Source organism: Salvelinus sp. IW2-2015, linkage group LG23 (assembly GCF_002910315.2).
Source record: "Salvelinus sp. IW2-2015 linkage group LG23, ASM291031v2, whole genome shotgun sequence".
Lineage (NCBI taxonomy): Eukaryota > Metazoa > Chordata > Actinopteri > Salmoniformes > Salmonidae > Salvelinus > Salvelinus sp. IW2-2015.
In genome coordinates this window covers 21,635,836-21,663,615 of record NC_036863.1, presented here as the reverse complement: position 1 = coordinate 21,663,615, position 27,780 = coordinate 21,635,836, and the positions used below count along the sequence as shown (strand labels likewise).

Sequence of the window (27,780 nt, the reverse complement as noted above, 5' to 3'; positions counted from 1 at the left end):
CTCTACCATCCGTTCTATTGGCCAACGTGCAATCACTGGAAAATAAACTGGATGTTATCCGCTCGAGACTATCCCACCAACGGGACATTAAAAACTGTAATATCTTATGTTTCACATAGTCAAGGCTGAACGACGACATGGATAATATTCAGTAGGCTGGGTTTTCGTGCATCAGCAGGACAGAACAGCTACGTCTGGTAAGGTGAGGGGTGGGGGGGGGTGTGTCAGCTGGTGCGCAATGTCTAATATGAAGGAGGTCTTGAGGTATTGCTCGCCTGATGTAGAATACCTCTTGATAAAATGTAGACCACACTATATACCAAGAGAGTTTTCATCTATATTTTTCGTAACCGTCTATTTACCACCACAAACCGATGCTTGCACTAAGACCGCACACAAGGAGCTGTATAAGGCCATAAGCAAACAAGAAAATGCTCATCCAGAAGCAGCGCTCCTAGTGGCCGGGGACTTTAATGCAGGCAAACTTCAATCCGTTTTACCTCATTTCTAGGAATGGTACTTTAAAATCATATTTCAACAGGATTCTACTTTATCAGGTACATTTTGATGATATTAATACAATAGTGAAAATATGTTTGTCCTGGCTAGTATATCTTGGGGATCCGTGTTATCACAGAGTTTCTAAACCTTGCGAAACAGACCAAACCAAGCAAGCCGGGATTTGGAATATGAGAAGTCAATGAGAAAAGTGAAAAATTCTTCCTTAGTTGTTAATTTTATCGAAATCTAAAGGCACAAACTAGATTTGAGACAATATCTTAAATAGTTGATTATGTTATTACTCCAATATCGTGAAAATGACAAACGGAAGTTTTCATTTTTGTCAAAAACAACTTGATATCGAAGAAGTGCCTTTGATTTGTCGTCCTGCACATGCGCAGTTTGGTGCGAGACGACCGTTAGACTTAATGATATATTTCTGCGCATGAGCTTAGCTAGCCAACGCCACCATGACACTGCCTACAAGTGTGATCAGGGATTTCTATTGGAGAAGCAGTCAAATTTGGTGCGGTCTTGATTTCAACGTTCACGGACATAGATTTTTGGTCTGGTCCGTCTATGATTGGTTCAGATTTGGCTCGGACCAGACCAAAAATCTATGTCCGTGAATGTTGAAATCAAGACCGCACCAAATTTGAACCAAACATAGAAGTCTATGTTTGGGTCAAATCAAGGCTGGTCCAGACCGGACCAAAAACCAACATTAGTGGACGTGGAAATCAAGGCCGGTCTGGACTGCACCAAAAAAAGACTGCTGGTCTGGACAGGCTACCGTATAGCCTACCGTGTCGGCCTGCAATGGAATTTGATGACTGCCCATCCATGTGTTAGGCCCACCATTTGTAAAACAGGCCGTTGCATTGGCTTTACTAGTCCTTATTCCTGTGACTAATCAATTTGGCAATTGAAGCTCTGAATATTAGGCCGCTTAGATGGTGACAGACAGGGGCACTGGTGTGCATCGTGGTGGTGTGGTGCTGAATGAAATTGCTGGCTTGGAGGCGCTAGCTAGCTAACGTTAGTTAGCAAATGTCAGCTACAATGTTGCTCAGTAACGTTAGCAAGCAAAAGTGCCCTGATGAAGATTAATCATAGAATACTTATAGATTCTCACAACACAGCTTAGATAAAATCGACAACAAAAGGCATAACTACAGCAGCCAACAAACAGAAAATGAACTATACACTTTCTTTGTTTAGCTACCATCATGAACAAACAGTAACTGGTGGCTTCTGTATTCGAGAAGGGTGCAACTGCAGCCTGCAATTCGGGGCGTTCCTGCATGTGGGCATTTCTGCATCTCCAGGAACCCCTCTTTATACTTCTATTAGTACATTTTTAAGCTATGACTCCGGTWCATAGGCGAGAGGCAGGTGTACTAAACGTGTACTAAAAACATGGAACTCAATCAATCCGCAATCACTAACACAATGGAAACACAACTGCGCTCCAGTACTGTAGTTGGTGGTAATGAACCATAACGTTGGATGCCAACTGCCGATAAACCCCACAGAAGACGAGGCGGGGTTGACAACGGTAGCCGGCTATAACTACAACACACCGGTAGACAGTGTCCTTCGCCCCACCTGTTGGGCACTTTTCCCCCGCAGTTCTGTAACAGCCGCACACTATTGCTGCATTCAGCTGGCAGTCGGCGTGGTCACCGTAGATATACAGTGCCTTCAGAAAGTATATGTGCATTTTCAAAGGATAAAGCTAAGAACATTAACAACTTCATAATTAAAAACACTACAACAATATGGAAGAAAATTAAACGTATTCTACAAGAACCAATATCAGTGCCTAAAAACACAACCTCATGGAACAATCCTTGGACAGCTTTTCAGAATTCACAGATAAATAGGTCCACATGGAAAACTAAAGGCATAGAAACCGTAAATGACTTGGTAACAGGTAATACATTTATTTCCATGATAGAATTAAAAAGTAATTTTGGACTGACCAATGTAGATAGTTTAAAATACTGTACATGCAACTTAAAAGTTACATATCACAAAATGTCATTTTTAAATGTTTTGGACATCAGAGCAACCTTGAGGGAATCTTACTTGAGTGAGAAAATGATATTGTCACACCCTAATCTGTTTCACCTGTTCCTGTGATTGTCTTTACCCCCTCCAGGTGTCGCTTATTTTCCCCAGTGTATTTATCCCTGTGTTTCCTGTCTCTCTGTGCCAGTTCGTCTTGTATGTTTAGTCAAATCAACCAGTGTGTTTTCCCCCGTACTCCTTTTGCTATTCTCCTTTTTCTAGTCCTCCCGATTTTGACCCTTGCTTGTTTCTGGACTCTGTACCCACCTGCCTGACCATTCTGCCTGCCTTGACCATGAGCCTGTCTGGCACTCTGTACCTCCTGGACTCTGATCTGGTTTTTACCTTTTTCCCTGTCCACGACCATTCTCTTKCCTACCCCTTTGGATTATTAAACATTGTAAGACTCCAACCATCTGCCTCCCGTGTCTACATCTGGGTCTTGCCTTGTGCCTTGATAGATAAATATATGATAAATATATAAACTATTGGAACCAAGACTTCAAAAGAACTGATGTTGGCACAATATGGAGGAGAAGTTGAAGCTTAACTAATGAAATTACAGTTAATAAAAATGTACGCTTAATCCAGTATAAACTAATGTATAGAATKTATTATACAAGAGACAAAAGCCAAAAATTCTACAACACAACGGCAGAGTTATATCTTAAGTTTCAAAATAATAATGACTCAATAATCCATGCTTTCTGGGAATGCTAGAAAGTCCGGAAGTTGTGGGTGGAGCTAGAAAGTTGCCTGTCAGAATATTACAATGTAAATGTACTTTTAATCTGTCTCTCTGCATATTTCAAGACATGGCATATGGAGGTGTAGTGAGATACCAAATGGGCTGGACGATTCTCTTCTCATCACTCAACTTGAAAAAAACGTGTACTAAAAACATGGAACTCAATCAATCCGCAATCACTAACACAATGGAAAAATCGCATGGGCGACCGAGAAAAACAAATGTATACAATTAAGGCCAAGTGGCAAACAATAATGTACTTACTAAGGATGGGGGTGTGAGCATGTGGGTCTGGACAGATGAGATGTAGTCATTGTTTATGTGCGTCTGTAAGTTGTTGTTCATATGTATAAGTTTGTATATGGAGATTTTWAAAAAMCGTATTCATACCCCTTGACTTAATCCACATTTTGTTGAGCTACAGCCTGAATTCAAAATTGATTAAAAWWWWWTTATCTTACCCAGCTACACACAATAACCCATAATGACAAAGTGAAAACATGTTTTTAGAAATGTTTGCACATTTATTGAAAATGAAATACATAAATATGCATTTACATAAGTATTCACACAATAAATGTTAGAATCAACTTTGGCAGTAATTACAGCTGTGAGTCTTTCTGGCTAAGTCTCTAAGAGCTTTGCACACCTGGATTGTACTATATTTGCCCATTATTCTTTAAAAAGTTATTCAAGATCAAATTGGTTGTTGATCATAGATACAACCATTTTTAAGTATTGCCATTGATTATCAAGCAGATTTTAATCAAAACTGTAACCACTCAGGAAAATTCATTGTCTTCTTGGTAAGCAACTCCAGTGTAGATTTGGCCTTGTGTTTTAGGTTAATGTCCTGCTGAAAGGTGAATTAATATCCTAGTGTCTGGTGGAAAGCACACTGAAACAGGTTATCCTCTAGGATTTTGCCTGTGCTTAGCTCCTATTCCGTTTCCTTTTTATCCTGAAGTCCTTAATGATTACAAGCATACTCATAACATGATGAAGCCACCATATGCTTGAAAATATGGAGAGTGGTACTCAGTAATGTGTTGTATTGGATTTGCCCCACATATAACAATTTATTTTCACATATGCCACATTTTTTTGCAGTATTACTTTAGTGCCTTGTTGCAAACATGTTTGAATATTTGTATTCTGTATAGGGGTCCTTCTATTTCCAGTCTGTCATTTATGTTAGTATTGTGGAGTAACTACAATATTGTTGATCCATCCACATTTCTCTACTATCACAGGAATTAAACTCTGTAACTATTTTAAAGTCTCAATTGGTGAAATTCCTGAGCAGTTTCCTTCCTCTCTGGTAGGAAGGATGCCTGTACCTTTGTATCTTTGTAGTGACTGGGTGCATTGATACACCATCCAAAGTGTATTTAGTAACTTCAACATGCTCAAAGGGATATATATATATGTTTTTTTACCCATCTACCAATAGGTGCCCTTCTTTGAGAGGCATTGGAAAACCTTCCTGGTCTTTGGGGTTGAATCTGTGTTTGGAATTCACTGCTATACTGAGGGACCTTACAGATAATTGTATGTGTGGGGTACAGAGATGAAGTAGTCATTCAAAAATCATGTTAAACACTATTATTGCACAGAGTCCATGCAACTTATTATGTGACGTGTTAAGCAAATGTTCACTCCTGAACTTATTTAGGCTTGCCATGACAAAGGGGTTGAATACTTATTGACTCAAGACATTTTAGCTTTTCATATTTAATTCATTTGTACAAATTTTGAAAACATATTTTCACTTCGACATTATGGGGTATTGTGTGTAGGCCACTGACAAAAACGATATTTTTAATCCATTTTAATCCATGTAACACAAATGTGGAAAAGGTCAAGGGTAGGGTGACCACATTTAAAATACCCAACAGAATGATTATGTGGGACATTCGCGGGACAGTGTAGCCTACATGAATACAACATGTTGGCAGCATCGTATGCCAATCATTTCATCTCAACAATCTTCATGGGAATATGCATTTAGTCTAATATGGCCATTTACTTAGGCTACTTTTGTAGCTCTTCATCAGAAGCACACATTTTGTAAGTAGTTACACCTAACTGTCGTCTCCAAGTTTAGCTGGAATTTAGCTCGAAAGGATTTTGATAAAAATTGGTTGCCTATGATATTGGCCTATGTCTCCTCTTGCGCTGCGCAGAATATAAGATCTCAAAAAAAAATTGAGAAGTGTTTAACGTCACCAGTAGATATATTTTCATAAGCGCAACGTGACTATAATAGACCAGACTGAAATACGGGACAAATCGACCTTGTTTTCCTAAATTAGTGGTGCTTGAATTTGTTGATAAAATGCGGGACATTATTGTTAAGTTACGGGACCCGGAACTAAGGGCCAAAATGCGGGACTGTCCCGGACATGTGGTCACCCTAGCACTCAAGGTCTGTAAATACTTTCTGAAGGCACTGTATGTATGGTGGTCAGAATCTGCATAGATAGACCAACATAGAAGTTCAAAGTACAGTATGCTGATTGACATTTACAATGTTCATTCTATTGCAAGTTGTTATCTCTAGTTATCTAGGCGCTATCTTTGGTAATTTGATTTTGGCCCTAATAAACTCATGAAACCAACTGGCGAATGTTTTTTTCCCTCCAGCTCAGCAGGTGGCGGTGTGTACTATTTTGTACAGGAAATCCACGCGCCTAGGAGTAGAGGAAACTCTCAACCCAAACAAATCATCGTGTGACGTGGCTAGTCGCAAAAGCCCTTGCAAGATAAAGAATAAAATCAAGAATATTATGACTTTTGGGATACAATTGCTAGGTTTGTAACGTCAATAGTTTGTAGCCTTTATTTAAACAATGTAACTTATTTCGTAGACTTTTATCTGTCACCTTTCTAGAAGAAATTATAGCAATATTGGATTAAAAACAAGCTAGAATAAAGTGCAGTGTCTAGCGGTTAGAGTGGAACTGACAGCGTTTCAACTACTTAAGTCAGTTAAGAACACATTCTTTTTTACAACGATGGGGCAAGAGGGACAGATTTTTACCTTGTCAGGTCGGGGATTCGATCTAACAACCTTTCGGTTACTGGCCCAATGCGCTAACCACTAGGCTACCTGCCTACCTGTACTTTTCAGTTCAACTGCAGTTACATTGAAGTATAACTGCAGTTCAACTGTAGTACTTTGCAGTTATTCTGCAATTACTGCGTCCAAAATACCACAGTCAACAACTACTTTTATTGCAGATTCAAAACTGCCATCTTTTTTTGTAAGGGCTCTGGATGGAGGGTGTGACGCGATTGCGAAGCCTCGCAGAGGCCAAATTGCACTCCATACCGCATCGCTTTGCGCCTCCAAAATGTTGTAATAACGCGGAGGGCTCCATATAGCTCCTTATTGACATGATTGATTGACTGTAGGTGTGGGCGGAAGGTCCTGTATAAACACAAACTCACTTCCTTGACAACGGGACAAGCGGGTTATTATTCCCCATCGGTTATCAGTGCACTTTTGACGGCCAACTAGCTGAAAAAGTTTGAGAGGGTTTATCCCTCATTAGATTTTTAGCTAATCTCGCTCTGCTAGCGTTAGTTGTTGATCTTGTTGTTTTTGATGTGCATGGGCAACTGAGGGAAAGAGCCTTCCTTTTAATGGTTGTTTGGACTGTGATGTTCCCAAATGTAAGAGGACTCCCGTGGTATTTACACCGAACAAAAATATAAATGCAACATGCAATAATTTCTAAGATTTTACTGAATTATAGTTCATATCAGGAAATTAGACAACTGAAATAAATACATTAGGCCCTAATCTATTGATTTCACATGACTGGGAATACGGATAGGCATCTGTTGGTCACAGGTACCTTTAAAAAAAAGGTAAAGGCGTGGATCAGAAAACCAGTCAGTATCTGGTGACCACCATTTGCCTCATGTAGCGCTAGATCKCCTTGGCATAGAGTTGATCAGGCTTTTAATTGTGGCTTGTGGAATGTTGTCCCACTCCTCTTCAATGGCTGTGCGAAATTGCTGGATATTGGCGGAATTTGGAACATGCTATCGTACTGGTCGATCCAGAGCATCCCAAACATTGTCAATGGGTGACGTGTCTGGTGAGTATGCAGGCTAGGGAGGAATTGGGACATTTTCAGATTCCAGGAATTGTGTACAGATCCTTGCGACTATCATGCTGAAACATGAGGTGATGGAGGCAGATGAATGGCACGGCAATGGGCCTGAGGATCTTGTCACTGTATCTTTGTGCATTCAAATTGCCATCTACCTGGTACAGTTGAAACCGGGATTCATTCGTGAAGATCACACTTCTCCAGCGTGCCAGTGGCCATCGAAGGTGAGCATTTTCCCACTGAAGTCAGTTACGACGCCGAACTGCGGTCAGGTCAAGACCCTGGTGAAGACGACGAGCATGCAGACGAGCTTCGCTGAGATGGTTTCTGACAGTTTGTGCAGAAATTCTTTTGTTGTGCAAACCCACAGTTTCATCAGCTGTTCGGGTGGCTGGGCTCAGACGATCCCGCAGGGGAAGAAGCCGGATATGGAGGTCCTGGGCTGGGTTGTCTGTAGTTGTGAGGCCGGTTTGACATGCTGACAAATTCTCTAAAACGATGTTGGAGGCGGCATATGGTAGACACATGAACATTACATTYTCTGGCAACAGCTTGACATTCCTGCAGGCAGCATACCAATTGCTCGTTCCTCAAAACTTGAGACATCTGTGGCATTGTGTTGTGTGACAAAACTGAAAATGTAAGAGTGGCTTTTTATTGTCCCCAGCACAAGGTGCACTTGTGTAATGACCATGCAGTTTAATCAGTTTATTGATATGTCACTCCTGTCAGGTTGATTGATTATTTTGGCAAAGGACATATGCTCACTAACAGGGATGTAAACAAATATGTGCACAACATTTGAGAGAAATAAGCTTTTTTTGTTGTTGAGAGAAATAAGCTTTAAACATTTATGGGATCTTTTATTTCAGGTCATAGAACATGGGACCAACACTTTAAGTGTTGCATTTATATTTTTGTTCATTCTACATATTGAAAAAATTTGTTCAGGTGTATTTTGTCACTTTTGGCGAACGTGTTCTAATGCTCTAAAGTCACGCTGTTGCTACTGCCTGTAAACACACAGTCCAGTTCAAAGTGAATGATGGCAGGCCCGTGTGGCAAATWGCTTTTTTGCATATAGGCCAACTGTAGCCACGCTCAAGGTCCTAAACGATATCATAACCGCCATCGATAAAAGACAATACTGTTCAGCCGTCTTCATCGACCTGGCCAAGGCTTTCGACTATGTCAATCACCGCATTCTTATCGGCAGACTCAACAGCCTTGGTTTCTTAAATGACTGCCTCGTCTGATTCACCAACTACTTCTCAGATAGAGTTCAGTTTGTCAATCGGAGGGCCTGTTGTCCGGACCTCTGGCAGTCTCTATGGGGGTGCCACGGGGTTCAATTCTCGGGCCGACTCTCTTCTCTGTATACATCAATGATGTCGCTCTTGCTGCTGGTGATTCTCTGATCCACCTCTACACAGACGACACCATTCGGTATACTTCTGGCTCTTCTTTGGACACTGTTAACAAACCTCCAGACGAGCTTCAATGCCATACAACACTCCTTCCGTTGCCTCCAACTGCTCTTAAATGCAAGTAAAACTAATGCATGCTCTTCAACCGATCGCCGCCCGCCCGTCTAGCATCACTACTCTGGACGGTTCTGACTTAGAATATGTGGACAACTACAAATAGCTAGGTGTCTGGTTAGACTGTAAGCTCTCCTTCCAGACTCACATTAAGCATCTGCAAGCCAAAATTAAATCTAGAATCGGCTTCCTATTTCGCAACAAAGCATCCTTCACTCATTCTGCCAAACATATCCTCATAAAACTGACTATCCTACCGATCCTTGACTTCGGCGATGTCATTTACAAAATAGCCTCCAACACTCTACTCAGCAAATTGGATGTAGTCTATCACATTGCCATCCGTTTTGTCACCAAAGCCCCATATACTACCCACCACTGCGACCTGTACGCTCTCGTTGGCTGGCCCTTGCTTCATATTCGTCGCCAAACCCACTGTCTCCAGGTCATCTATAAGTCTTTGCTAGGTAAAGCCCCGCCTTATCTCAGCTCACTGGTCACCATAGCAGCACCCACTCGTAGCACGCGCTCCAGCTGGTATATTTCACTGGTCATCCCCAAAGCCAACTCCTCCTTTGGCCACCTTTCCTTCCAGTTCTCTGCTGCCAATGACTTGAACGAATTGCAAAAATCACTGAAGCTGGAGTCTTATATCTCCCTCACTAACTTTAAACATCATCAGCTGTCAGAGCAGCTCACAGATCACTGCACCTATACATAGCCCATCTGTAAATAGCCCACCCAACTATCTCATTCCCATATTGTTATTTATTTTTTGCTCCTTTGCACCTCACTATCTCTACTTGCACATTCATCTTCTGCACATCTATCACGCCAGTGTTAAATTGCTAAATTGTAATTATTTCACCACTATGGCCTATTTATTGCCTTACCTCCCTAATCTTACTACATTTGCACACCTGTATGTAGACTTTTCTATTGTGTTATTGACTGTACGTTTGTTTATCCTATGTGTAATTCTGTGTTGTTTGTGTCGCACTGCTTTGCTTTATCTTGGCCAGGTCGCAGTTGTAAATGAGAACTTGTTGTCAACTGGCCTACCTGGTTAAATAAAGGTGAAATAAAAAATAAATATTTAAAAAAAAACTCTGATTGGCTATGCAGCACCGGTCTGCGTGGACTCTGGTCCTGGACAGGACAGATGTTTTTAATTTTATTAGGTTTAATATACTGCAGTGTCTATTAATTGTCCAAACGCACGGCTGCTTTCCCACTCTATATCGCTATATAATTTTCACAAATGCCTTACTATAGTAATTACCAAACATTCTATGAATTTATGAGAACGTGAAAATTACCACATCTAAGTGCTCGCTTGTCAGAAAATGTAAAAACAAAAAATACAAGTAGTATTCCTCCAGGGAATGTATAATTACTTCCACTTGAATGTGTTTTATGTAACACTGCCTACCTTGCCATCTTACGTTTGGCTCAGACAACTGTTATCTTAGTTTCTGAGTATCAGTCCCTAATCTGTCATTTAGCTAATCTAGCTAGCTAGGTAGACTAAATCTGCAAGAAAAGCCTATGCCTTGTCAATATTGCACGAGACCTCTACCTCCAGCTTAATGATTAGAAAGAATGTCCTTTTTAAACCTGTTTTTAGTTGCCATTGTACATTGCACATGAAGTTCTTATTTTATTTTCATCAAATAACAACAGGTATGTGTTAATATGTCGGACAGCGAAGCCCCAGGTGACACTGCTGGGAGTTCTGAGTTCGCAGAGCCATTCGCAGAGACAGAGGCCCCACTGCAGCAACCCATGCCTGTGACATTAACAGACAGTGCTCAACAGACACCAGACAGCTCTCCACAGATACCACCTGGAGACAGCACCACAGATAACTCCACAGATGTCGCCCCGACCAGGAAGGAAAGGAAGACCAGGAAAAGACCAGAGCCAAAACCTCCAGTTGAAGTCCAGGAGACTCAGGAGGATAAACCCAAAGTAGAAGAAGAGCCAGCCATGGTAAGACATGATGTGATACAGCTGGGTGAAAGATTCAATAAGCTTAACTTCTAACCTTAAAAGACCAATCAGCAGTTGAAACAATAACAAAGCGTGCTCCCGCCACTGTTTTGGTAAAAAGCTGAGGGATGGGTCTGGAGAAATTTTTACTCTCAAATTCATAGACAGAGCTATGGATGCAGGGACGGACCATCCATGATATCAAAATTATAGTTTTAACCATGTTTTGAGGCTATATAGTGTTTGTTAATATTTACTACCGTTCAAAAGTGTGGGGTCACTTAGAAATGTCCTTGTTTTTGAAAGAAATGCACATTTTTTGTCCATTAAAATAACCTCAAATTGGTCAGAAATACAGTGTAGACATTGTTAATGTTGTAAATGACTATTGTTGCTGGAAACGACTGATTTTTAATGGAATATCTACATAGGCATACAGAGGCCCATTATCAGCAACCATTACTCCTGTGTTCCAATGGCACGTAGTGTTAGCTAATCCAAGTTTATCATTTTAAAAGGCTAATTGATCATTTGTGGTTTCAATTACAGGCTCAAAATGGCCAGAAACAAAGTGACCCCAAACTTTTGAATGGTAGTGTATATCTAAAAAAACTGATGTAGCAACTGCTGATTGTCCCTTTTAAGGTCTGGATATGGTTTAGGTTTTATTATAGCCGTATAGGCTAGAAACGGTAGAGTCCGGTACAAACATTTTCTTTCTCCATCTCTCGCTCTCCTCCAGGCACCCAGTGAGTTGACAGTAGCCCGGGGAGGATGGGGCTACTGGGGGAGCTGGGGAAAGTCCATCATGTCAACGGCCTCGGCCACTGTGGCCACTGTAGGTGAGGAGATCCAAAAAATGGATGTACATATTTTAATGTCAGAGTTTTTGGTTTGTCTCTGTCTGAGTAATAGTCAGTTTGTTTTATCATTATGGTGTCATGTTAAACAATATGTCTGCTCTTTCAGTCAGCATAGGTAAACTTTCAAAGATCAAAATAAATGTATTCCTTTCTTTTCATTCTGAGGCCAAGGGATCACCCAGGCTATTGAGAAGGCAGAGACTTCACTGGGAATCCCCAGCTCCACAGAGCTGTCTGCACCAATTAGAGAGGAGGACAAACAAGAAGGTAATGATAGCACACGCTGGTCATCAACATTATCAACACGCGTCATCACTCTGGATTTAGCATCAGCCGTGATAAGCCTTAGTATATTTAGGATGCGTTTGTTGTGGAGATGTAGAGTGCTTCACTGTTGTAACTGCACATTAGGTTGATGTCTGACATGTATATTACTTCTAGGTGAACCCAGTAATGAGACTGATAAAGGGGAAGGAGATGGAGCATCAGCCATGGGAAGCGCCATGGGAATGTTCTCAACCCTCAGCAGTGTTGTTCAAAGCACTGTAAGAAACAATGCTTCTCTGATTTTTTGACGATATCTCTCATAATATGTTGTTTATGGGCAAAAGTGACTTGGTTACTGACTTAAATATCTATATTCCAGGGGAAAACAGTCCTAACAGGGGGTTTGGATGCCTTGGAGTTCATAGGCAAGAAGACCATGGATGTCATAGCAGAGGGAGATCCAGGTTTCAAGAAAACAAAGGGTCTGATGATCAAGACTAACACTCTTTCTCAGGTGAATGGATGTAGAGAAGCCACCTCCAGTGTTGTGCTTACACTTTATTTGCGTTTGAAAGCTTTCTGACCAAGATTGAATAAGGTTTTTGCTTTTGCTGAAGGTCTTACGGGAGGCCAAGGAGCGTGAGGAGCATCAAACAGCCGAGGAGGTTTCCTCAGACACGGAAAAGAAGGCCCATTACGGAATGCTGTTCGATGAATTCCAGGGCCTAGCCCACTTGGAAGCTCTGGAGATTCTCTCCAGGGAGAGTGAGTCAAAGGTAATACTGAGCAAGTTCCACATTTTGTACCTTGTACAAAGAAACAAGTAAACAGCCTCTCTAAACATTATTGATTGATCACAGCACACAGCCTTCCGTTGAAATGAATACAACATCTTGTTAGCTGTATTTTTGCTCACTTGTAAATGGAGAACCTACAGCCATTGCAACCTCTTGAAATATAAAAACAGGTCCATGGCACTTTAAAATCCTCCTGGCTCCTTTTAGTACAGGGGCTAGCAACAGGCGGCCGGCAGGCAAGTGATCTTCTTTGAGAGGGTAGATAAAAAAAAGACTAAAATCACCAAGAATTCAGMTAAAAATGAGTTTAATTTAGGAAATCTGTTCCCAAGTATTCCCACAAATAAAGTAAAAATATACATATGTGATCATGTCTCATTGTGTCTGTCTCAAGGTATGAAATTATTGTTAGTTTTTAAATACAATCTCTTTTTGGGCCTAGTTGTAGTCAATTTTCAGTGTACCAATTAGTATATTATTTTCCGGCCCCCTGACCATTCGGGCCGACAAAAATCAGCCCACGGGCTGAATCTAGTTGCCTACCCGTTTTAGTAGATGTTATTTATGACTGAATCAGTTGTATGTTGTGTGGTGTAGGTGAAGTCTGTTCTAACCACTCTGTCTGGAGAGGAGCTGGCCCAACTCAAAGAGGACCTGAAGCTCATCAAGGAACCCTTCTCTCTGGTAGAGTTTGACGACGAGGAGGTGGAAGAAAAGAAAGGTAGCCTACCGTCACAGAACAGTCACATAAAGTCTATTATCACAATGTTACATTTACAGTCTTTTAGTACTCAAACTGACAATTTTAGCAAGTAAATCTTGCTGGGGCAAACTCAACCAATTTTTTTTTAGATGCATGCCAACAAAGCCACTACACAACATTAAACAATACATTAAACAGCACTATAACAGTGACAAACAGTGCCCACAAACTGTTAGGGGCTACATAAAGCTGTCACAACAGCAGAGCTTTCCTTTCAGCACCATAGAGTGAATCCATACCACCGCTACACCTGGCTTTCAGTGGAGCCTAGTCTGGCGGGAAAACAGTTCCATCATCCTCATTTACTGTCTTTTTATAAACCATAGCTGATATGGCTGACTTGCTTAAATAAATATGGTTTCCACTGACTCTTTGTGGATTTGTGTAACTCAATAAGAACCGCATTCTCCTTCAATAATAACAAATTTGTTTTTACTTTTGAACCATACACAAACATTATCCAATGTATGTTCAGTAAATTCATAATGTTTGTTCTTCTATTATTAACACTTAGCTCTAAGTATAAGCAAGTGCAAGCAAATGAGGTAGGCCTTCATTCTGCAGTTTCGAAATGGACACAGACAGAAATTCAGATGTTAGTTTAGATAAATTCAGCAAGATGTTCAGGCCTTAACTCTACTCTTCTTTAAGTCACCACACACAGAGAGAGAGAGAGAGCAACACGGTAAGCCTAACATTTGATGTATTTTATTAGGCCTATGTCAAAATCAAATAAAATACAATTTTATTTGTCACATACACATGGTTAGCAGATGTTAATGCGAGTGTAGCGAAATGCTTGTGCTTCTAGTTCCGACAATGCAGTAATAACCAACAAGTAATCTAACATAACAATTCCACAACTACTACCTTATACACACAAGTGTAAAGGGATAAAGAATATGTACATAAAGATATGTGTGGTCTAAAAAGGAAGGAAAATACAATCACGAGGATCCACTTACCACTATACCGACGCACAGACAGCGCATTGCGCAAACAAAACAACCCTTGCAATATCAACTGGAATTACATGGGTCTATTACTGAACTTTTTGTTGAAAATAAATATATATTTGAATGGGAAGAAACTGTCACTGGCAAACATGATTACAAACCACAACATAATTGCATAATTTCAACATTGCCTGAAAATTATGAATAAGATACTAATGAGATATACCTATATAAGCAATATAACAGTTGAGATGTACAAACTATGGCATAAGGGAACGATGAGCTGATAAGAGGCAAGCCGTAATTTCGATAAAGACATTAATGAGCGAGCGAGCTGTCCTTCTTCTGGGCAAACTTTGCCATCAAAGTCTGGCATTCTCTGGATTTATGGTGCTTTCAAGACAACTGGGAACTCAGGAAAAAAAACTAGAACAAATCATGACGCCAGTGATCTTTAGGTTGGAGCTCTAGAAAGAGGACCGAGTGTCCGACTTGGAATTCCAAGTAGGATGACCATTATAAATTTATTTTTATCAGTCAGAGCTTGTTTTTTTCAAAGTTCCCAGTTGTCTTGAACGCTCGGGAGTCTGAAATTTCCAAGTTCCCAGTTGTTTTGAACGCGGCAGAAGTTATGCTGGATTKAGTGTATAGCCAATGTATTCAACCTTTTCTGGGACATGGTGTTGCGCGTGAATATTTATCCTTTTAAGCTCGGAAAAGAGACCCTTTCAGACAGATGTTTAAACCCTTAAACCCAGACTTGGACCACACAGCCTCTCCACCGAACAGCAGGCAGGGGAAACAAAATAGTGATTGCTTTGCAACGCTTGCAGTTAGCCACTGATTTCTTCAAAACTACTCATTGTTGAATTTGCGATTTCCGACTTGTTGTGTAATGTTTATGGCCGATGAGCACCGATACGTTTTATCTATCATTTCTCTTCACATGACATAAATTGAAAAGGATTTGTCAGTAGATTGTCTACATGATTCACGATGACTGCTTATCTAGCTAGCTAGCTAAGATTTTGAAGGTATGATGTTAACATGATCAGTCCAATCAAAGCTATGGTGGATATAATGTGATTTGAAGTCATTTTATCTGTGGCCAATGACCTTGAGCCTTCTTGGAAGGGAACCTCTATTGTACATCTATGGCAGCACCCAAGGGGGCTTGAACTGCCAAGCTCTCCCTGTAGATTCTGCAGTGTCCCCATGAGTGACCAAACACTAAGCCAATCACAGTGCAACTAGAGAACATTACCAATGCCTTCGCTCKKTGCTTTCGCTGGCTGCCCCTCCACCACTGAAAGCACTGAGTTAGTCTGAAACACCTGCTTTTGGAGCTGCCTTACTCAAGAAAGAGAGTATGTGGCTTTATTAACTCAATTATTATAGTTGTTTACATTGTTTGAAAACTGATATGTAACACGAATGAATGCCAAAATAGCATGCAAAACAGGCAATATACAGTACCAGTCAAAAGTTTGGACACACCTACTCATTCCAGGGTTTTTCTTTATTTTGACTATTTTCTACATTGTAGAATAATAGTGAAGACATCAAAACTATGAAATAACACATATGGAATAATGTAGTAACCAAAAGAAAGTGTTAAACAAATCAAAATATATGTTTTATTTGAGATTCTTCAAAGCAGCCACCCTTTGCCTTGATGATAGCTTTGCACACTCTTGGCATTCTCTCAACCAGCTTCATGAGGTAGTCACCTGGAATGCATTTCAATTAACAGCTGAGCCTTGTTAAAAGTTAATTTGTGGAATTTATTTCCTTAATACATTTGAATCAGTTGTGTTGTGACAAGGTAGGTGTAACGATCTTCGTTGGGAGAAAGAGAGGAGGACCAATGCGCAGCGTGGTACGTGTTCATTTTCTTTAATAACGAACGAACACAGAAACAAAACAATATGTGAAATACAAACCGAAACAGTTCYGTGTGGAACAAACACTGACACGGAAAATAACCACCCACACAACCCAGGTGGAAAAAGGCTACCTAAGTATGATTCTCAATCAGAGACAACTAACGACACCTGCCTCTGATTGAGAATCATACCAGGCCAAACGAAAAAACCAACATAGAAAAACGCACATAGATAACCCACCCAACTCACGCCCTGACCACACTAAAACAAAGAAATAACAAAAGAACTAGGGTCAGAACGTGACAGTAGGGGTGGTATACAGGAGATAGCCCTATTTAGTAAAAGACTAAGTCCATATTATGGAAAGAACAGCTCAAATTAGCAAAGAGAAATGACAATCCATCATTACTTTAAGACAGGAAGGTCAGTCAATCCGGAACATTTCAAGAACTTTGAAAGCTTCTTCAAGTGCAGTCGCAAAAACCATCAAGTACTATGATGAAACTGGCTTTCATGAGGACCGCCACAGGAGTTACCTCTGCTGCAGAGGACAAGTTCATTAGATTGCAGCCCAAATAAATGCTTCACAGTTTAGAAAATAGTAAAAATAAAGAAAAACCCTTGAATGAGTAGATGTGTCCAAACGTTTGACTAGTACTGTATATATTTTGCTAAACAGGTAGGGCTCAAAACAGGTGGGTCTCTGCCCTACCTGCCCAGAATGATGTGTCGCCACTGTACTCACAACAGAAACAAAATACTTTTGATCTATGATTTTTTTTCTTCTGTGGGTGATAATTCAACTGATAAACATCAGAATTGTTATCTTGTTTTAGGGAAAGATGGCAGTATGTTTTTGTGATAAATACAATGAGCAAAAGCAATACATTTTGTTTATTCATATTTATTTTCAGATGAAGATGGCGCTGAGTTTCTGAGGGAATTAACAGAGGCCCTTGATGGACTACACATACCCACAACAGCTGACAAACTTGGCAAGGTTGGCACAATACATTTCTGTTTTGATTGAATTTCAAGCCAGTGATCTTACGGTCTCATGCTAGCGGTACAATAATATAGCAGTGTTTGTTGCCATCTTCCGAGTTTTGGCAGGATTGCGTTTTGAAAGGACTGAGCACTACTCGACTTTGCTTTTTCGGCATGGTAGATCACTAATYTCTAACCTATTTTTTCTCTGCAAACACTCATCAGGTGAGTAAGAATGCATGTGACCAGATTGCCCAAATGACCAAACCCATAAAGGAAGAAGAAAGGAATGAAGAGGAAGTGGCAAAAACCTATACTGTTGAGGTATGGAAAATTATTATCTGACATCGTGACTATTGGAATGGAGCTTCTTTCTGTTGTAACTACTGATGTGAGTGTTGTTGATTCCTCTCAGAATGTCCACTCGTCAGCCATCAAAAGCCTGGCTGAGCTAACAGCCAGATCCATAGAGCAGTTCCACAAAGTGGCCGAGATGATCCTACTCTGTACCAGCCAGAAGGTCACCACTTTGGAGCAGGCCAAAATCCTCTCGCAGTAAGTTCCTACACACCATCAGCCATCTACAGAGTGTTATATTACTAGTCATAGATATAGCTCTGGTTCACACATCCCTAACCTTCAGACATAACATGTGTGTATTGATACCCTTATTGTTGTCATATTCCAGAATGTGATTGTGCTCTAACGCAACATTTTGTTCTCCCCTTACAGAATAACAATTGTTTTGTGTAAAGAGATATCACTACTTTCCAAGAAGTTCACCTCCTGTTTAACTACAATAGGGGTAAGATAGTGATTCTATACAAACTATATCACAAAGTATATTTAGCCTGTCACTAAGCTTACACTCTTGGAAGCCACATTCACAGAACTCAGCTTCAGATGTTAGTATTCATGGTCTTGCACAACAACTTTTCATCATGAAACTTAATTGTACTGCCTCACTATGAAAATGTATAAACTGTCTTTTGAGTTTCACAAATACTGCTTTCGCATAGGATTTAAGGTATTTTGCCTGTAAACAAAACAGATAGGGCGATGTTTATATGACTCTCTTATGCATACGCCTTTTATGCCGGCATGCCGGGGACGAGTGGTAGTTGTGGTGGGTAGGCGTCTATTTTAATAGCGTATTTTGAGTTTAATTAGGCCTATGGTACGGGTCTGTGAAGCCATGACTGCGCCATCCAAATGAAATCAATAATTTGTTATTTTGTTGATTAAACAGACAAGACAAACCTACCCGATTACAGTCAACAAACATATACACTGAGTATAAAAAACATTAAGAACACCTGCTCTTTCCATTACATAGACTGATCAGGTGAAGGCTATGATTCCTTATTGTTGTCACTTGTTAAATCCACTTCAGTCCGTGTAGATGGGGGGGCCTTGAGACAATTGAGATGTGGATTGTGTATGTGTGCCATTCAGAGGGTGAATGGGAAAGACAAAATATTTAAGTGCCTTTGAACAGTAGTAGGTGCCAGGCGCAACGGTTTGTGTCAAGAACTGTAACCAAAGGACATCCAGCCAACTTGTGGGAAGCATTGGAGTCAACATGGGCCAGCCTCCCTGTGGAACGCTTTTGACACCTTGTAGAGCCCATGCCCCAATGAATTGAGGCTGTTCTTAGGGCAAAAGGGGGAGGGGGGGAGACAACTCAATATTAGGAAGGTGTTCCTAATGTTAGGTATACTCAGTGTATACTATAGTAAGAATATAACAGAATAAAAAACAAATAATATCTTTCCCACACAACTTGTCACAGAAAATGTTTCTGATCAGTGATAGATTCATTTTTTATTTAACTAGGCAAGTCAGTTAAGAACAAATTCTTATTTTCAATGACGGCCTAGGAACAGTGGATTAACTGCCTTGTTCAGGGGCAGAACGACAGATGTTTACCTTGTCAGCTCGGGGATTCAGTCTTGCAACCTTTCGGTTACTAGTCCAACGCTCTAACCACTAGGTTACCTGCCGCTCCAAGATGAGCAAACTAATAGATAGATGAGCTATACCGCCTCCAAATAGCCTGTACAGATGGAAATTCAGTGAAATAAAATCACATTGATTGATTATCAGACATAATTTTTACATTTACATTTKAGTAATTTAGTATACACTCTTATTCAGAGCAATTTTCAGGAACAATTAGGGATGAGAAGTCAGTGAAGTCACAGGTTTTTGGCCGGGAGTAGGCCTAGGCTACTAAGCGACTGCTAGCAAAATAATCCACTTGTTAAACTACATAACATGGCAACATTTTCTAATAAATGAGCCAACTAGACAAGATGATCATGAGCAGCACTCACAGCAATTTAGCTAACATTTTCCCAGACTAATTGTAGCTTAACCAATATCCAAACGGTGATTCAGTGAAAACAAAAATCTTACACTGATAAATGTATCAAGATGATTCGCTTGTCTCAAAGCAGTGCGATGTCGCTGTCCCAATCAAAATCATGCTGAAATGATCATCTAGTTGACCACACACAACGGGGTCTCAGATAATTACAAATTATTCACACTCCATTTAGTATGATATGGTATGTATTAATTTGTGGATGTCGTCACCCATTTTGTTTGATATATTACGAATTACAATGTGTATTATATGTTACAAATTTGCTAAACGTACAGTATGTTACAAATTCTAGCTAGGTGGCTTGGTGGCTAACATTAGCTAGCTGGCTAACGTTAGCTAGGCTGAGGGTTAAGGTTAGGATTAAGTTTAGGAGTTAGGTTAAGGGGAGGGTTAGCTAACCTGCTAAGTAGTTGCAAAGTAGCTTAAAGTAGTATGTAGTTGAAAAGTTGCTAATTAGCTAAAATGCTAAAGTTGTCCGTGATGAGATTTGAACTCGCAACCTTTGGGTTGCAAGATGTTCACATTATACTCACACCCATCCACCCTGACCACCACCGTACTTTTGTTTTTGCCTTAAGTAACCTTCTTTCTAATGTAACCATACCAAATGTAACATCAATCAAATTTATTTATAAAGCCCTGTTTACATCAATCGATGTCACAAAGTGCAATACAGAAACCCAGCCTAAAACTCCAAACAGCAAGCAATGCAGATGTAGAAGCAAGGTGGCTAGGAAAAACTCCCTAGAAAGGCAGGAACCTAGTAAGAAACCTAGAAAGGGATCAGGCTCCGAGGGGTGGCCAGTCCTGTTCTGGCTGTGCATATCATACTAATTTAAGCACCATCACACCTCCTCCTCCATGCTTCACGGTTGGAACCACACATGCGGAGATCATCCATTACCTGCTCTGCGTCCCACAAAGAAAAGCTGGTTGGAACCAAAAATGTCAAATTTGGACTCATCAGACCAAAGGACTTATTTCCACCGGTCTAATGTCCATTGCTCGTGTTTCTTGGCCCAAGCAAGTCTCTTCTTATTATTGGTGTCCTTTAGTAGTGGTTTCTTTGCAGAAATTCGACCATGAAGGCCTGATTCACACAGTCTACCCTGAACAGTTGATGTTGAGATGTGTCTGTTACTTTAACTCTTTGAAGCATTTATTTGGGCTGAAATCTGAGGCTGGTAACTCTAATGAACTTATCCTCTGCAGCAGAGGTAACTCTGGGTCTTCCTTTCCTGTGGCGGTCCCCATGAAAGCCAGATTCATCATAACACTTGATGGTTTTTGCGACTGCACTTGAAGAAACTTTCAAAGTTCTTGAGATTTTCCAAATTGACTGACCTTCATGTCTTGAAGTAATGATGGACTGTCATTTATCTTTGCTTATTTGAGCTGTTCTTACATTTACATTTAAGTCATTTAGCTGACGCTCTTATCCAGAGCGACTTATCCAGAGCGAAAGTTCATACATATTCATCCTGGTCCCCCCGTGGGGAATGAACCCACAACCCTGGCGTTGCAAGCACCATGCTCTACCAACTGAGCCACACGGGACCACAAGTCTTGGGGACTTTCTTGCCATAAAATGGACTTGGTCTTTTACCAAATAGGGATATCTCCTGTATACCACCCCTACCTTGTCACAACACAACTGATTGGCTCAAAAGAATTAAGAAGGAAAGAAATTCCACACTTTTAACAAGGCACACCTATTAATTGAAATGCATTCCAGGTGACTACCTCATGAAGCTGGTTGAGAGAATGCCAAGACTGTGCAAAGCTGTCATCAAGGCTAAATGTGTCTTTTTTGAAGAATCTCAAATATAAAATATATTTTGATTTGTTTAACACCTTCTTTTGGTTACTACATGATTCCATATGTGTTATTTCATAGTTTTGATGTCTTCACTATTATTCTACAATGTAGAAAATAGTCAAAATAAAGAAAAACCCTGGAATGAGTAGGTGTGTCCAAACTTTTGACTGGTATTGTATGTATTTATGTTAAAAAAATGACCACAATGGAAATAAGTCCCAGACTTTATTGTCCAAACAATATTTTTGTATATATGTACTATTTTAACTGACAAATAAGTCAATCAATGAATCAATCCAAACTGTGCAGTGGCCAATTGATGAACGGAAAGAGACATCTGTTACAAAACACCAAAAGGTTTAATGACATTCTGAGATGTCTTCATACTGGGTAAGCCTGCTGGGTAGTGAGGGATGTATTTTCTCTTTGTTGAGATTGACAGTCTATTTATCTTGGTGTTGAAAACACAAACCATGATTTTGAAGTGCCCAAAGTCTGTATGCTTTGTTTATTGGTTGTGTAGTGCATTGGCACAGAAATCTGTTTGTGGAAAATAAGTTTCAAATATTTTATACAGTGCATTTGGAAAGTTTTCAGACCCCTTGACTTTTTTCACATTTTGTTACGTTACATTCTTATTCTAAAATTGACTAAATACTTTTTCCCCCTCATCAATCTACAGACAATACTCCATAATGATAAAGCAAAAACAGGTTTTTCAAAATGTTTGCTAATTTATTATTAATWAAAAAAAACTCATATCACATTTACATAAGTATTCAGACCCTTTACTCAGTACTTTGTTGAAGCACCTTTGGCAGCAATTACAGTCTCGAGTCTTCTTGGGTATGACGCTACAAGCTTGTCACACCTGTATTTGGAGAGTTTCTCCCATTCTTCTCTGCAGGTCCTCTCAAGCTCTGTCAGGTTGGATGGGGAGCGTCGCGGCACAACTATTTTCAGGTCTCTCCAGAGATATTTGATTAGGTTCAAGTCCGGTCTCAGGCTGGGTCACTCAAGGACATACAGAGACTTGTCCCGAAGCCACTCCTGCGTTGTCTTGGCTGTGTTCTTAGGGTCGTTGTTCTGTTCGAAGATGAACCTTCGCCCCAGTCTTTGGTCTTGAGCTCTCTGGAGCAGGTTTTCATCAAGGATCTCTCTGTACTTTACTCCGTTCATCTTTGCCTCGATCCTGACTAATCTCCCTGTCCCTGCTGCAGAAAAACATCCCCACAGCATGATGCTGTCACCACCATGCTTCACCGTAGGGATGGTGCCAGGTTTCCTCCAGACGTGACGCTTGGCATTCAGGCCAAAGAGTCTTTAGGTGCCTTTTGGCAAACTCCAAGCAGGCGTCATGTGCCTCTTACTGAGGAGTGGCTTCTGTCTGGCCACTCTACCATAAAGGCCTGGCGGTGGAGTGCTGCAGATATGGTTGTCCTTCTGCAAGGTTCTCCCATCTCCACAGAGTAACTTTAGAGCTCTGTCAGAGTGACCATTGGGTTCTTGGTCACCTCCCTGACCAAGGCCCTTCTCCCTTGATTGCTCAGTTTGGCCGGTTGGTCAGCTCTAGGAAGACACTTGGTTGTTCCAAACTTCTTCTATTTAAGATTGATGGAGGCCACTGTGTTCCTGGGGACTTTCAATGCTGCAGACATTTTTTTGTACCCTTCCCCAGATCTGTACCTCGACACAATCTGTCTTGGAGCTCTACGGCCAATTCCTTCGACCTCATGCCTTTGTTTTTGCTCTGACATGCACTCTCAACTGTGGGACCTAATATTGACAGGTCTGTGCCTTTCCAAATCATGTCCGATCAATTGAATTTACCACAGGTGGACTCCAATCAAGTTGTAGAAACATCTCAAGGATGATCAATGGAAACAGGATGCAGCTGAGATCAATTTTGAGTCTCATAGCAAAGGGTCTGAATACTTATGTAAATAAGGTATTTCTGTTTTTAATGTTTAATACATTTACAAACATTTCTGGGGTATTATGTGTAGATTGCTGAGAATTTTTAAAATATTTAATACATTTTAGAATAAGGCTGTAACGTAACAAAATGTGTAAAAAGTCAAGGGGTCTGAATACTTTCTGAAGGCACTGTATAATTATAAATGGCATAGAAAAATCTGATTTCCCCCTAGCTGATCATTTTCTGCACCAGGCTCTGATTGTAGTGTAATGAAACAGGCAGGGAGAGTGAGCTCTTCTGTGATGGTTGACGAACCCTCATCCTCCTGGCCCGTAGCCCTGCGTGGCATTGACTGCATGCTGAAGTGTCTAAGTCGATATCCATGTTTATAAACACAGGTTCTCTACAGTTATTGTTATTTGTGGCCGTAAACATTATTTTGAGATAATTCTATGAGGGGGGAGGGTTATGTGAAAATATTTGTACATTTGGGAAGGGGAGTGCAATTTATTGTTTTATGACACATTGAGTTGGACTATCCACTACCCCCCAGCACTTTTCGATCTATCTCTAACTATCGTTAATGCAATGAATAGAAGTCTATGGTAACTGCTATCAAGCTAGTAGTTTTTTTTATATGTTCTATTTATATCTGTAAATCAACCAATAAAATCAAGCAACACTTGGCCATGATTACAGACACCTGTGTGTGTTCTTTCAAAGTATATAAATTAGTGAACCGCAGTGTTTGTCATTATACACTGATGAAGACAGCTTGTCTGTCGAAAAGTTAATTATAAAATGATTGCATCCGAACTCTCCTTTTCTTTTTCAAGCATGCTAGTAGATACCATAGACGTTCAGTCATTGTGCTAACACTAGTTAGCATTGGCTCGCAAAACTACCTCTAACTTCCTTCATACTGGATGCAGAGACATAAAAATGGTATCCGTGATTGAGTTCAGCTGACTCTGGGGAAGTAAATAAAGGGCTATATTGCCAAAATCCCTAAGTATCCCTTTAATAGGTGTATAAGATTCCTTGTTCACTGACTATTAAGACTAAAACATTTTGTTTTTCAGTCAAATGAAAAGGGAGATGTCCTCAATCCACTCATAACGGGAGTATTTTTGGAGGTTTGTATCGAATTCATTATCGTACGTTGCTGCATATCACATCCTCTTCATTCTGTCTGAAAGCTGAATCATAACAATGTGTGTTTGTGTGTGTGAGAGATTTACAAATGTGGTGCATCGTTTATGTACAGTTGAAGTCAGAAGTTTACATACACCTTAACCAAATACATTTAAACTCAGTTTTTCACAATTCCTGACATTTAATCCTAGTAAAAATTCCATGCCAGTTACAATCAGGTCAGTTAGAATCAGCACTCTATTTTAAGAATGTGAAATGTCAGAATAATAGTAGAGAGAATKATTTATTTCAACTTTTATTTCTTTCATCACATTCTCAGTGGGTCAGAAGGTTACATACACTCAATTAGCATTTGGCAGCATTGCCTTTAAAATTGTTTAACTTGGGTCAAACGTTTTGGGTAACCTTCCACAAGCTTCCCACCATAAGTTGGGGGAATTTTGGCCCATTCCTTCTGACAGAGCTGGTGTAACTGAGTCAGGTTTGTAGGCCTCCTTGCTCGCACACGCTTTTTCAGTTCTGCACACACATTTTCTATAGGATTGAGGTCAGGGCTTTGTGATGGCCACTCCAATACCTTGACTTTGTTGTCCTTAGCCATTTTGCCACAACTTTGGAAGTATGCTTGGGGTCATTGTCCATTTGGAAGACCCATTTGCGACCAAGCTTTAACTTCCTGACTGATGTCTTGAGATGTTGCTTCAATATATCCACATAATTTTCCTACCTCATGATGCATCTATTTTGTGAAGTGCACCAGTCCCTCCTGCAGCAAAGCACCCCAACAACATGATGCTACCACCCCCGTTCTTCACGGTTGGGATGGTGTTCTTCAGCTTGCAAGCTTCCCCCTTTTTCCTCCAAACATAACGATGGTCATTATGGCCAAACAGTTCTATTTTTGTTTCATCAGACCAGAGGACATTTCTCCAAAAAGTACGATCTTTGTCCCCATGTGCAGTTGCAAACCGTAGTCTGGCTTTTTTATGGCGGTTTTGGAGCAGTGGCTTCTTCCTTGCTGAGCGGCCTTTCAGGTTATGTCGATATAGGACTCGTTTTACTGTGGATATAGATACCTTTGTACCTGTTTCCTCCAGCATCTTCACAAGGTCCTTTGCTGTTGTTGTGGGATTGATTTGCACTTTTCGCACCAAAGTACTTTCATCTCTAGGAGACAGAATGCGTCTCCTTCCTGAGCGGTATGACGGCTGCGTGGTCCCATGGTGTTTATACTTGCGTACTATTGTTTGTACAGATGAATGTTGTACCTTCAGGCATTTGGAAATTGCTTCCAAGGATGAACCAGACTTGTGGAGGTCTACAATAATTTTTCTGAGGTCTTGGCTGATTTCAATTGATTTTCCCATGATGTTAAGCAAAGAGGCACTGAGTTTTAAGGTAGGCCTTGAAATATATCTACAGGAACATCTCCAATTGACTCAAATTATGTCAATTGGCCTATCAAAAGCTTCTAAAGCCATGACATCATTTTCAGGAATTTTTCAAGCTGTTTAAAGCAACAGTCAACTTAGTGTATGTAAACTTCTGACCCACTGGAATTGTGATACAGTGAATTATAAGTGAAATAATCTGTCTGTAAACAATTGTTGGAAAAATTATTTGTGTCATGCACAAAGTAGATGTCCTAACCAAAACTATGGTTTGTTAACAAGAAATGTGTGGAGTGGTTGAAAAATGAGTTTTAATGACTCCAACCTAAGTGTATGTAAACTTCTGACTTCAATTGTATCTACAGTGGGGCAAAAAAGTATTTAGTCAGCCACCAATTGTGCAAGTTCTCCCACTTAAAAAGATGAGAGAGGCCTGTAATTTTCATCATAGGTACATTTAAACTATGACAGACAAAATGAGAAAAAAAATCCAGAAAATCACATTGTAGGATTTTTAATGAATTTATTTGCAAATTATGGTGGAAAATAAGTATTGTATGTATCTCGTCTTCTTTAGGCTTCAAACAGTGCATCGTACATCCAGGATTCCTTCCAGCTCCTCATGCCTGTATTAGAGGTGTCCCACATTCAAAGTAGTGCTGACTCTAACCAACAGTGACCACATCTTTCTGCCAGCTGTGCGAACAAGGGACCCTGACAAAAAGCATTGACATGTCATTGCGGTTTTAAAAATACTTCCTCAGCTTTATATTATATTTATTTCGAAGCCTATCTAAAGTGCCACGCCTCAGAAGAAATGTACCTTTGACAAACAGTGTTTACTCGTCGTGAAGTAGTGTAGTGCTGTTGTTGTATAGCACAGTAGATATACCAATGTACACTTTTTGAGGAGTCTAGAGCTGACATGTTTGAATGACATTGATGTTTGCATTTCTCATACAAATACTGTGCTTATGTACTGACATTGAGAAATTCTGAATATAGACTTTTCCATGTCTCTGTTTCACAATTACCATGATTCAATGCATTATTCATAACACCAGGACTTCAGGATAACCCCAAGTACTTCAGGTGTCTGTATTGCAAATTAATGTGATATCGCTTTGGCACACATACCTCCCTGTTTATCTTCAGGTGTAATTGTATAACCAGAAAATTAGTAATTGAATGATGACAACTATTGTAATTGTATCTTAGTAGGAAAAGTGATTGTGGTCATCTGTGTCTTGGAACTGTATCAGGTTTTCCTTGGACTTTTGGGGCTATTTTACGGTCAGGTATTTTACGCTTTTCAAATAAAGATAATGTCTTAAACAACATCCTATTAAAGCTTTGCATCGATTGCATTATTGTGTGACATTGAAAAGAAAAGAGAAAATGTGACACAATTTATAAAGCATTTCATTTGTAAAAACTTTTACAAACCAATTAACTCCTGGATAATTAGGTAATTATTGTGCTGAAACCTTGATATACTGTATATAGGGTCATGACATGAAACCAACCACATTGGCAACTATAAAGTTACACACTATAGATATGTAGCAATTTAAGTTTGTATTTCTCTGGGGGAAAACGGGTGGATAACA

General features: G+C 40.1%; 1 protein-coding gene across 1 annotated transcript; it reads left to right on the top strand.

Moving 5' to 3' along the window:
* Nucleotides 1–6,021: 6,021 nt before the first annotated feature.
* Nucleotides 6,022–27,392, top strand: LOC111950452 (protein FAM114A2). The gene is made up of 14 exons (XM_023968044.2): nt 6,022–6,136; nt 10,671–10,979; nt 11,722–11,821; nt 12,008–12,109; nt 12,284–12,387; nt 12,489–12,623; nt 12,727–12,885; nt 13,504–13,627; nt 17,426–17,511; nt 17,724–17,822; nt 17,914–18,053; nt 18,231–18,303; nt 24,707–24,760; nt 26,748–27,392. The coding sequence occupies exons 2-14, from the start codon at nt 10,683–10,685 to the stop codon at nt 26,847–26,849; spliced, it is 1,575 nt and encodes a 524-aa protein (XP_023823812.1). The 5' UTR covers nt 6,022–6,136; nt 10,671–10,682; the 3' UTR covers nt 26,850–27,392.
* Nucleotides 27,393–27,780: the final 388 nt, after the last annotated feature.

Coding starts and splice junctions, on each gene's coding strand:
- LOC111950452 (XM_023968044.2), top strand. CDS start 10,683: ATGTCGGACAGCGAAGCCCCAGGTGACACTGCTGGGAGTTCTGAGTTC. Junction 11,822..12,007: donor GGCCACTGTGGCCACTGTAG/GTGAGGAGATCC, acceptor TTTCATTCTGAG/GCCAAGGGATCACCCAGGCT. Junction 12,886..13,503: donor CCAGGGAGAGTGAGTCAAAG/GTAATACTGAGC, acceptor TGTGTGGTGTAG/GTGAAGTCTGTTCTAACCAC.